The 13,022-nt window shown below is 41.4% G+C and overlaps 1 protein-coding gene across 1 annotated transcript; it reads left to right on the forward strand.

Moving 5' to 3' along the window:
* The first annotated feature begins 1,307 nt into the window (after positions 1 to 1,307).
* On the forward strand, positions 1,308 to 12,940 carry tmem47 (transmembrane protein 47). Its single transcript, XM_041791065.1, has 3 exons — positions 1,308 to 1,725; positions 7,685 to 7,825; positions 11,374 to 12,940. The coding sequence occupies exons 1-3, from the start codon at positions 1,500 to 1,502 to the stop codon at positions 11,550 to 11,552; spliced, it is 546 nt and encodes a 181-aa protein (XP_041646999.1). The 5' UTR covers positions 1,308 to 1,499; the 3' UTR covers positions 11,553 to 12,940.
* The last annotated feature ends 82 nt before the right edge of the window (positions 12,941 to 13,022 follow it).

The following is a 13,022-nucleotide window of genomic DNA, read 5'->3' on the forward strand; positions in this document are numbered from 1 at the left end:
AATGTGTCCATAATTATAATTGTAAAAGCTTCAAATTTACACCCAAAGTGCAATGAAATAATACTCTATTGTGTAAAATTCTTTATTTGAGCAATATTCATGACTTTTGATTAATTACATAAGTGTTTTCACCTCAGCGCTGATGAGGATAACACCATAGTAGTTGAAAATGATACACTGAGAGAGAAAATTGCTAGCACTGCAAGTGTTGTGCTAAATAACACTGGTTAGTGTTGAGAAGTAATTCTTTGTAACTCCAAAAAGATTCAATAGTGACACTTAAGGTACAGACACTCCAAAAATAATCAAATCAACACTCTGTGTTGTGGACCCATATAGACACTGTTAAAGTGTCAGTATTAACTCTGATTACTCTAATTCAAGTTTGCAGGCTTTGCTGTGTACAACTGAACTTATTTCATTTTATTGGATTACTTGTAAAAACAAAACTTGTTAAAAAAATATTCTTGGAGCAATTAAATTTCATCTTAATCTTTTGCTCTTTTAATCCAAGAACAAGGGCTTATATTTTGACTCTTTTAACTGTGACTTTTTATCTAAAAAAGTGACTTTTTCCTTAAAACAATGACATTTATAACAGAACTTTCACCTTAATATCTTACGACAGTGGGTTTATATTCTACAATTTTACAGTTTTCATCTAATAACAATGACATTTTTGACACAGCTCTTTTAACCCATAACTGCGGCTTTTTATCTAATACTTTTTAGATTTTTTCCTATGTGTATTATTTTTCTTCTTCTTAATTTGACCCTTTTACCCGTACCAAACAACGACCTTGTAATTTTGTAATTTGTCATTTTCTTTCCAAAAACAACTACTTTTTGTTTTATTTTAACTAGAACCCCATAACTATGTTTGAATAATGATGCTATCCTATTTAATAACTACGCTTTTTTCCTTTTCTTTTCATTCTAATCTTGTCTTATTTTTTACAATCTTATGACTGACTTCTAATGTCATCATCATTTCTTGTACTTCAGATGTTTTTTGTTTTTTTTTTTTTTTTTGAGGGAAATGGGAGTGCACAATTAATATTTAACTCTTTTTATTTCTGTTGATATATAAAATATATAGCCTAAATAATAATTCATTATTATATTATATTACACTGCTTTGGCCAAGCTAACACGAGAGAGAGAGAGAGAGAGAGAGAGAGAGAGAGAGAGAGAGAGTATGAATATGGATGGTAGCCTATAGCATCCCAGCACTAGGCACTAGGACCCAGCAGGTGCAGCTCTGTTATTTCTGTGATTAGCGGCTCGCGCTCCTCGCCACACAACGCTGGTACACAGCAGCAGCGCGCGACTCCCCATCCTGCTTCACCTATCACGGGCACGGGCAGGGGAGTACCAGCGCAACTTAAGCGTAATTCTTTCAGCGGATTCAACAAAAAGAACTGACTCCACCACGAAAACAAACACATGCTCCTCTTTCTCTTGTTCCGTTTTCTGTAAATGTGTGAGACACCACAGACATGGCTTCATCCGTGAGCGGCACAGAGGAGGTCCGGGTCTCGACGCTGACTCCGCTGAAGTTGGTGGGACTGGTGTGCGTGTTTCTCGCCCTGTGTTTGGATGTAGGGGCCCTGCTGAGCCCGGCGTGGGTCACGGCAGATAACCAGTACTACTTGTCCATGTGGGAGTCCTGCTGGAAGCCCGTCAGCTCCATGGTCTGGTCCTGCAGCAGCACGCTGGCCACCGGTGAGACAGACGCTCCTGTGCCCGCAATCATGCTCACTTATTCGGGCTGTTGGGGCGATGCGCCTCCATGTTGTTTGGAAGTTTTAATCCTACTGGGTGTTGTAGTTTGAGGATGTTTCATGGCTGAAATTCGGGGTGCAGGCAGACACCCGCATTCATATTCAAATTGGGGATAACAAAGAGTCCCTGCAGACCGAGCTGTGCTGAACCAATCTATTCTGTGGGTGACAATTATAAAACTTCACCCAAGAGAGTGCTAAATGTTAATTACTTTATAATTAGCTATTGCCTGGTTAATTTAAACTGCACAACTTTTCCATATGAAATAAGATTGTGAACATTGTGCAGCATATAGTGCTCTCAGAAAGAGAGATAATTGACTTTATTGATATGAAAAAGTTTGTCCTTGAGCCTCACAGTGTGATGAATAAGACACCTTTTCTGGTTTTCTAACTGTTTTTTTTTTCTTAAACGTTTGCCCAGTCTACCACTGAATGATGTGGGAATTCTGCCTCGCCAGGAGCGGTCCAGCTGGGGTTTCATTTGGGCTTTTGTTGCTCACAAAATGAGCCTTTGTGTGGGGTTCCTTCACTAGCCAAGGAGCAAGGGCAACTCAGAGCAGAGAGCTCCCCAGAGATCCAGATGCCTGCAGATTAGTAACCAGGGAGACAAGTGAAGCACTCCAGAAATGCAGATTTTTTTTAGGAGGGAAACTTCCTAGTGGAGTCCCCAAGGTTTCTTTTTTTTTTTCTTCTGGAAGTATTTCATTTTTCCATCACAGTCAGCCATGCAGGGATTGGGAAAATCAGAACCAGAATCCTTTGTTTTGCCAAGAATGTTTACATGTATGAGGAGCTAGTCCTGATGTTATGGGAGAAAAAAGAATAAAAACTGAGGAAATAAAGTAAAAAGCAGCTTGTCTGCTTTGATGAAATTTCAAATGAATAAAATAAAAAGGAGAAGCATTGAAATATTAAATGTGTACGATATATCCACATGCAGTGGGATGATTGAGAAGAAGCAGACTTTACAAAGAACTTTTACAACGATCACTTATTCATGGAAAGCTTGCTTTTATGCTGTCTGCTGTTACAGAACATAAATATTCTTAAAATCTAATACCAAAGTCCCCAAAATTACATTATTTTTATGGAGCACTGGCTTATTTTTGAGCTGCAGATTGTAGTCTTGTGGTGTGTTTTGTCTTCATTTGATTATAGAGAGGACTAAACAGCTAAAATCCAATTAAACACAACTACTGTATGTGCTTTTATGGTTTTGAGTTTTTCGGAGCAGAATTTTTATTAGCCCATGTTATCTAAAGTCCATCCTGTTGGTGTATAATTTGGGTAAACTTCAATAGTACACTCCTGACCACATTTCTCTTCATCTTATGTGTATGCTTTAGTTCAGTAGATCCATACTTCACTTTTGCTGCCTCAGACCTCATCTTGTGTGCTGAATTGTGTTTTTGTTACTCAGACAAACTGTTTTCTTTCAGTCTGCGGGATGAGTAACTGCAGGTCACGCTGGCCCCAGTCCTCCTCTGTCAGCGCAGACAAAGTGCACTTTTGGTGCCATATAAAGACATGCAGTCTCCCTGTCAGCTCCCCTCTCTCTCAGCAGCAGCAGCATACCACAGTAAATGCACACAGCAAACTGCCCATTTCCTCAGGCTTGTGCTTGGCTAGGCTTATTGATTTGAATCCCAGTAATCAGTTTCTGCCTCCCCTCCTCGTCAGCCCCCCGATTTTTCCTCAGTGTCATGCTCTGGGCATTAAATAAATCCTGTTAGTTTGAAACACCAGCTGGCTGCTCAGATGTTTTGAGCTTGTTCTGCGAGGTCTGCATGTCCAGAAAACCACAACAAAAAAGATATATGGCTTTACTGGCTGCTCATGACGAGCAACAAACACAGATTGTAACTCTTTCCCTGTTTCAGTTTCCCTCCCTTTCACATTCACACTCTAGCAGGGGTCTAAGGTCAAGTAAAAGAGATAAAGACCTGACACAGGGGCAGGAATGTGGAGGGGTTGTGTCAGAGAAGTGCGTGTGGTTCCCGAGTTGGTGTGATATGAAGGGGACGAATGTGGAACCAGTCTGTGAGCGAGTCATACTTAGTCAAACATAACTGGCAAAGGATATTAATATTGATGTGTCATCATGAATTAGGGCTGTCACAATACCAGAAATCATTAGACACGATGCAATATCACATTATGTTATAATTCTGATTTTGGCACAACTCTACATATGATAAGATAAAGTATTTAAAGGATTTGACTCAGTACAGCACAACAAACAGCAGGATATAATGCAATATTATACCTCATGACATGACAGGATCTGATATGATGCTATACGGCATGACATGACATCAAATACTTAAGATATGATACAATGTATTTTTAATGATATCAATTTGATTTGAATGGATTTGGCCTGATATGACACAACAAATGGCACAGATGGCAACAGATTAGTGCATTTTAAACAGTGCAATTCCTCATCACTCTGCTACTCTTTCTCTGTGTGTAAGACACATCAGCATGTGTTTTTTATCTTCATAATGCACTTAAAGGAACTGGAAAAACAATTATATTTGCCTCCTTGTAACTCTGAATGGACCAGTACTGTTCTCTTTTAGGGCACACTGGGCCAAGTGGCCACTTGCCTTGCCAAAGCATGATTTCTTCCCAGAACCCCCTAGCCTTGCACTTACATTGATCCAGGCCCAATCAGGCCTGTGTACTATAACTTAATGTGCATGCATCATTGCGTCAGAAGACAAAGATGGCTTACCTGTTTGACTCTGAATAATCACACCTGGCCTCTGCATCCACCATCAGATTGACTTGGTGTCCCCTTGTGCATGAGCAACAGTATCTCACGGAAGCCCACCTCTTACAATAGTATCAGCCAGGGCTGATGAAGTGAAAATGGTAGATGGATTTCATCTTGTATAGCACTTTCCTAGATATCTGACTTCTAAAAGGGCCTTTACACACCTAGATATTTAGATTTAGATTTTAGATTTAGACAACTTTATCTATCCCCAAGGGGCAATTCAGTTTTTGCAGTCTACCCAGACCATACATACATTCATAAACAGTAAACAGATAATGTCCTATTCACGCCCTTTCTCTCCATTCAAATACTGGTCAGCTAATCCTATCCAAATGTATCACATCTATACCTTGCCCAAGGAACATGTGGCTGCAGGAGCTGAGGATTGAACCCGCAACCTCCCAAGTGCAGGACAACTGACTCTTCCTAAAGAGCCACAGTTGTGTGCACACACTTGCTTGAGCAGGGATAGAAGAGCTCACACTAGTCAAACTGGACTTTGGGGGTCAAATGTTCTTGGGCCTGGTACTGAGTGCCTTGTGAGTGTGCACCCTTAAATGGAAAGCCAAAGAATGTGATAGTGCATTGTGTATGTGCTTAAGTGTAACTCTCGTTGTTTGCATCTTTTGCTCTTTAAATCACACACTACAACAGCAATGTGACAGTTGATACGATAGCCTGGTGTGAGTGCATCCTTACAGCTATGGTTTAAGACGATGACTGTTATTGTGAGTTCACAACATTGGTTTCCTGACAGCACATTCATTTCCTAAGGTCTTGACTGACGACTCAAACTGTCACACAAAACCAGCGCCTTTATCTGAAGAAAATAAGAAAAAAGTTGAGAGCATGAAAAAACAACCACTTTTTAATTAGCATTGTAAGATGGTGTAAAGTACAATGAATGGAAGCTTGTCCTCTTTGGGCTTCCATAATTAGCAATACTAGTGATAATAGGTGGTAACATGGAGATGGGAACATTTTAATGCTCATTGATTATAAAAGTATCAAAGTTTTGACATTTTGACAGTTTCATCCTGTATTCCAGCAGCCACATTTAAAGAAGAGATCACACAGCCGGATGAAGCTACAAACAGCATGTGAAGTTAAAGTGTCTTGCTGCCATCTTGAACCAGGGACCTCTGATTGACTTACTGCTTCCTAAACTTCTCCATCCTGAGAAATGGAGCCTAAGCATGTGTGACAGCCAAAGAGACACTAGAGGCTCTTCTGTGACACAGATCTTTCTCTATTGTCTCAGACAAAGACACACTCGGGGGCCCAGAAGGATTTTTTCGATTAGCACCTCGGCACTCCCTGACATGCACATAATTAATGCTCAGATTGGATCTCGTCTACTGTATCTCCTCTTCCATCTGTCATCATGCGGGGCTCGGATTAATACTCTGGCGCTTCCTGCTCATCAAAGCCTCTAAGCACTCCGACTCTGGCTGCGCTTCTTGCGCAGCGACTCAGTTCCAAATCTGAAATGCATCCTGCCGTTTCACCGGAGCACTGATAAGGCTTTCGCTTGCAGACTGCCCGGGCTTAAACTGACCCACAGAGGATATCTTTCCTCATGATGAGCTTTGACAACTGCAGGTCAAGTCACTGTGGTCCCTTTCTGAGAGACAGAGAAAGTGAAGGGGTCAGTCTTTAAGGAGGTGGGTTCGTGTTGTGCAAGCTTGAGCCTGGAAGGAGCTGGTGCTCTGCTTTTTGTGGGCTTCATCCAACATCCTGTGGTGACAGGGCCCATTTTTAAACTCTCAATCCTGGACCATATTTGGTCAAAAGAAGTTGATGTTTGTTTATATTTGAGCTGCTTGGCCCCTGGAATAAAGTTTCCCTCCAACAAGAGTGGGAACTGTATTTTAAGCAGCTTATCCTCCGTCACTTTCTCTCTGCTGGAGAATGTTTTAATGATTTTCTGCCTCAATAGAGAGGAAATATTCTTGGCACTGCTTCATCTTTTTTTAATGTCCTGCACTCCATAATAGACAATACCATGTATACTAGTAAAAAAAAGACATCCCATATTCTAAACTTGAGTCTTCAGTTTGAGCTTCTTCTCCTCCCACTCCAATATTATTCAGAGCTCAATCCCCTCAATGCTTTGATGTGATTTTTTTTACCCGCTGCACTTTAAATTATTTCCTCCTGTGTAATCAAATGCCTCATCATAATATCCTCTGCCTGTTTACATGTAGACCTCCTGTTTCCGTGAGTACACTGAAAGGCCATGAAAAAGACCTTTAAACTCTAAACAATAATACGGTTTGTCTGGACAGCCTTCAGTTATGAGACATAAGTTACATAAACCTTTTTCAGAAACTAATTGGAATGTCTTGCACAGAAAAAAACAAAAATGCGTTTTTCCTTCTCCTGACAGACATATATGTATTCACTTTGGGATTCCAACAGGGATAGGGAAGGGGAAGCAGGGATCGAGACACTTGTTATTTCCAGTTGAGTGTTTTTGAAGTAAATCTGGGTGAAATGCTGAGAATGCTGCTGAGCTGGCATCAGCCAATACAAGGGGATACTCATTATCTGAGTCACCTCACAGAACGCTTTTCTGCTGCTCAGGGTTTTGTTAATGAATAGCTGAAATCCACACACATGTAGCCAGGCGTGTGTGTTTATTTCTTGTGGGCCAAAAACTGCTGTGCTTGGTCTGACGGTCATTCACCACATGGTTCACATTCTTCTCCTGCCACTGCACCTAAACAGCTCGTATCAAAACATTACCAGCCATCGCCAGCTTCTCAGAATATGCACGAGGAAATGTTTCAGCCCCTGAACCACAAATATTTTGTGTTTACACTGTGGTAATTCACTACAATCTCAAGTGGGTGGAAATATTTTTTCTCCTGTTTGAGATTGAGCATGACCAATGTGGCCTGTGACCTATTCTGCTGCCTGCCTCTTTTACTTTTCCCCCTCTTCTTCATCCACCCACCTTCCTCCTCCTCCTGTCAACAGCTCAGACACGGCTCTCCACAGTAACCTCGTTTTAGCTACCTATGTCACTCTCTATCTCAGTGTGATTTCATGCCTTTCCTCCCTCACCCCCTCCTTCTATTAAAGTGTGTATGTGTTGTGTTTGTTCCAGACTGGCAGATCGCCACGCTGGCCCTGCTGTTGGGTGGAGCGGCCCTCACCCTGCTTTCTTTCCTTGTGGCGCTGATCTCCCTCTGCTTCAGCTCCAGGAGTCGCTGCTACAAGCCCGTGGCTGTCATGCTGTTCTCTGCAGGTAAGTAAAGAACAAAACAAGTCAGAGGAGATGAAAAGCAGGAGGAGCAATGACAGTGTCCAGCAGATCTTTCCTATCATGATACCAGTGTTAGTATCAGTATCAGACTTGGATACTTTCTAAATTAAGTCTAAGTCAGTGGTTCTCCACTGGTCTTTCAGGACTCAAGTAGTCATAATTATTGATACTTTGTTATGTTTTGATCAATTCATATACATGTATGTAAAAGACAAATGAATCTAGCAAAGCCTGTATGAACTGCACAAATACATTAGCAGTTTTTTCATACTGATACACTGTCAGTGTTTTGTGCAATTTATGCAGTGTTCAAATTTTTTTTTAATTCCATAATAGCAATAAAAGTGCAATTGTTCAGGTAAACTCACCCCTCTAGAATTAAGTAAAATAACAAAATTGACAGTGTTAATTCAACTCATATAGAGTTATATTCAATCCTTCAAAAGTGTCTTTTCTGGTCCACACTACATATTAAACTACACTTTTGAAGGTGTTGAATATTCTACAGTATGACTAGCCTGCTTTCAAGTAACTCCTGAAAATACACTATATTGCCAAAAGTATTCGCTCACCTGCCTTGACTCGCATATGAACTTAAGTGACATCCCATTCTTAATCCATAGAGTTTAATATGATGTCGGTCCACCCTTTGCAGCTAGAACAGCTTCAACTCTTCTGGGAAGGCTTTCCACAAGGTTTGTGTTTATGGGAAATTTTGACCATTCTTCCAGAAGCCCATTTGTGAGGTCACACACTGATGTTGGACAAGAAGGCCTGGCTCTCAGTCTACGCTCTAATTCATCCCAAAGATGTTCTATCTGGTTGATGTCAGGACTCTGTGCAGGCCAGTCAAGTTCATCCACACCAAACTCTCTCATCCATGTCTTTATGGACCTTGCTTTGTGCACTGGTGCACAGTCATGTTGGAACAGAAGGGGGCCATCTCCAAACTGTTACCACAAAGTTGGGAGCATGGAATTGTCCAAAATCTGTTGGTATGCTGAAGCATTCAGGGTTCCTTTTACTGGAACTAAGGGGCCAAGCCCAGCTCCTGAAAAACACCCCCACACCATAATCCCCCCTCCACCCAACGTACACTTGGCACAATGCAGTCAGACAAGTACCGTTCTCCTGGCAACCGCCAAATCCAGACTCGTCCATCAGATTGCCCGATGAAGAAGTGCAATTTGCCACTCCAGAGAATGCATCTCCACTGCTCTATAGTCCAGTGGCGGCGTGCTTTACACCACTACATCTGAAGCTTTGCATTGCACTTGGAGATGTATGGCTTGGATGCAGCTGCTCGGCCATGGAAACCCATTCCGTGAAGCTCTTTATGCACTGTTCTTGAGCTAATCTGAAGGCCACATGAAGTTTGGAGGTCTGTAGTGACTGGCTGCAGAAAGTTGGCGACCTCTGCGCACTATGCGCCTCAACATCCGCTGACTTCGCTCCGTCATTTTATGTGGCCTACCACTTTGGGGCTGAGTTGCCGTCGTTCCTAATCGCTTCCACTTTGTTATAATACCACTGACAGTTGACTGTGGAATATTTAGGAGCGAGGAAATTTCACGACTGGACTTGTTGCACAGGTGGCATCCTATCACAGTACCATGCTGGAATTCACTGAGATCCTGAGAGCCACCCATTCTTTTACAAATGTTTGTAGAAACAGTCTGCATGCCTAGGTGCTTGACTTTATACACCTGTGGCCATGGAAGTCATTGGAACACTTGATTTCAATTATTTGGATGGGTGAGTGAATACTTTTGGCAATGTAATATATGTGTAATGTAAGTCTGCTCTGGCGGAGGAATATGCAGTATGCATCCTTTAGGAACACCTAAAGTCACAGGTTTGAACTCTAACTCAGTGGATAACTTCACTCATGGTGCAAATGTGCCAGGCATAAAAAACAACAGTCCACCAGTAACATTAGCAAAGGAACCCCAGCAGGGATTACTGTACAACAGGCAACATACAAACACAACTAAACATGTGTAAAACAGACCTAAAGACAGCCCCCAGATTTGAAAATCTAACAGAGCTTTAGATAAATTGACTCTTTACAGAGTTGAACTAACGCTGGGGGTGGATTGACACTTTCAAATAACTCAAATAACATCACTGAAGAGGATTTAACTCAGAATAGAGTTAGAGTTGCATTTTTAGAGGTAAAATCAACTAAAATAGGTTCAACACTGAGATATCAACACTCCAGTTGTTGCTGTTTTGGGATGGGAATCATTCTCTCACTAAATGCTTTTGTTTAGTCAACAGAGGTGGAAAAAGTACAAGAGTATTATACTCAAGTCAAGGTACAGTTACTCTGGTTAAAACTTACTTTGGTAGAAGTACAAGTACTGACTTCAAAATATACTTAAAAAGTACAAGTACACATAACTACTCAATGCTAGTAATTTGAGTAAATTAGTTGCCACCCCGGCTCAGAACTCACCACCATCTCTTGAATGACGAACTTAAGGGAGGTTATGCCTTTATTCAGATAAGGCAGTGAATAGAGTCAGAAACTGGGGAGAGGGAGTGGGGAATGAGGTGGAAACAGGCCAGATATGAACCTGGGCTGTCCACTTCAAGGACAGCAGCTTCTTTGCTACCCAAAGTAAAGCATGGTGGCATCATGCTTTGTGGCTCTTTTTCTTCAACCACAGGGGTTTTCATTAATGTGGAGGGGATCATGAACAGTTCTAAACACCTGTTAATTTTGGCACAAAACCTTCAGGTGTCTGCAAGAAAGCTGAAAAAAAGATGATTTCCACCTTATAGTGTGACAATAACCCAAAGCCTGCATCCAAATTTACAATACAATGGCTTCACCAGAAAAAGAGGTTTTAGACTGGTCAGACCAGCCAGACCTTGGACCTGAATCCCGCTAAAAATCTGTGGGGTGACCTGAAGAGGGTTGTGTAGAGGAAGTGCCCTTGCACCATTATGTCTAGGTTTGTAACAAGCTAGTATCAACCAACCGTCAAGTACAGGCAGGCCCACCCACCGAAATGTCTTGGTCCCTGAAAGGGCCAGTAAATGGGCCTTCCCCAGAGGCCATTTCATATCCCCTCATGCAAACTTATCTGTAGCATGAGTGCCAGCCCCCTGGTCAAAATTTGCCTCCTGGGCCTGACTCCAGTCAGCCTTGGAGCTGACTTAAAAAATAGTTGCAGGTCTTCTCGTTGCCTATATTAACATTACTCTTATCTTATGAAAAGGGATTTATAATTTGAGACAGGCAACAATACATAAAATGTGTATATTGTGTTGCTTTGACAAGCAATACGTATTCTGATAAAAGGTCATTGTTACTTAAATTTAGGATGGATCAGCCTCCATGGGCCCCTGAAAGCTTTACCATTTCTCCCTTCTTAAGGGAGCCTTAAATATAGGTATAAGGAAAAATGGAAATTATCTATAAAAAGTTTTTGGGGGGGGTAAAACTTAATCCTTCAGTATGATTCTTTTCCTGGTGGATTTCTACATAATTACCTTATTTCTCTTCTTGTTTTCATCTGCAGTGGTCCTGCAGGTGTGCAGCTTGGTCCTCTTCCCCATCAAGTTCATCGAGACGGTCAGTCTGAGGGTCTACCACGAATTTAACTGGGGCTACGGCCTGGCCTGGGGGTCCACCATCTTCTCTTTTGGAGGTGCTATCCTCTACTGCCTCAACCCCAAAAATTATGAAGACTACTACTAAAATATATAAGAAGAGAAGACAAAATGAGACGGTTTCTCCCAGGATCCTCTCAGTAATAGAACTATCTGTCCAACACAGTGCATCACCACAGGCTTGTAATAAAATTAAGAAAGATTACTGTTATTTCAGGTATGGAACCATTTGATACTGTGAACTTAAAGATGATCCTTACTTATTTGGACTTTGGATCTCTTTTTCCAACAATACATCTTCATAAATGATTTCCAAACTATTCTGGTCAGAATGTCCCTGATCAGACAAGTCTATGTCCCCTTTAAGTGGAGCTCCAGTAGGTCTTACATTTGAGCAGAAAATCTGGAAGGAACAGATGGATTCACTGACCCCATACCAGGACAAAAATGATGGGCTAATTAGCCAATCAGAGCGGAGAGCACAAAAACAATGTACAGTTGGGCCAATCGGGACACATGAAGGATCTTGGGAGGAAAAAATCCCATTGAAGTGATATCCTGAGGATGACAAAGTGAGGAAATGCGACATGCTACTTTTCCCCAGGGATGCATTACATCTGGACATGGCCTTGCCTTTTCCTAAAGCAGAGTAAAAGCTTGTTATAAAGAGCCAAAGGACTGACTGCCCTGTTTGTGAAAGGGTTAGAGATTATGGTTACAAGCTGAAACTAGCTAAGACAGTACAAAAACATTCCACATCCACCTCCTAAATTATATCACACTGGTGAGAGGAACATAGCACAGCATGTCAGATGTAAACACGGGCTGCTGTGTAAAGCTGCAGCACAACCCAAGTTATATCTCATTTTGATAAAAAAAACAAAAAACAAAAAAAACAAAAGTATTATGTGTAAGTATGTGCAGCATTATAAAATAGTAGTCATTCTAAGAAGACCAGTGGGAGGAAAGATGACAAATGACCATGTCTGCTGATGAGTGCACCCATGCCTGCATGATCATACCACCCAGCATGCGCTCGCACACCACCCCATGTGATGCCTCCTTATCTCCTCCATCTGTAGGAAACAGGAACACTCTCGTAGAAGAATACAAAAGTAGATTTTTTTTGGTTGCAGTTATGGAGATGATGTAGCAGAATATCACTGTAGATACTGAAAATGCCAGTGGTTAGGTTTTTGTATCAAATTCAAGGTTCATAACAAAGTCAAGTGCATGAGAAATGTTACTTTCTGGATCAACTGAAAGGAGAATATACGTAGAGTTTTAAACCTTAAGACAGTGTCGCCATAAATGATGGTACATGCTGTGGTTAAAACTTCTGTTTCCAGGATGGTCATAAAATTTTCCAATTCCCACTTGTAACATTAGAGAATCTGAGTGTGCATGCCACTTCTATTTGCTACCAGGTTCATTATGATTCCCACTGGTTTGATTACTAATATAATAAACATTTACTGAGAAAAAGGTGTGTATGATTCTTTTTGGAGGTAAGGTGTGTCTCTGAGCTTTGACAAACTATGCAAACATGCCAGCTGCG

The sequence above is a fragment of the Cheilinus undulatus genome, linkage group 7 (genome assembly GCF_018320785.1).
Source record: "Cheilinus undulatus linkage group 7, ASM1832078v1, whole genome shotgun sequence".
Taxonomy (NCBI): domain Eukaryota; kingdom Metazoa; phylum Chordata; class Actinopteri; order Labriformes; family Labridae; genus Cheilinus; species Cheilinus undulatus.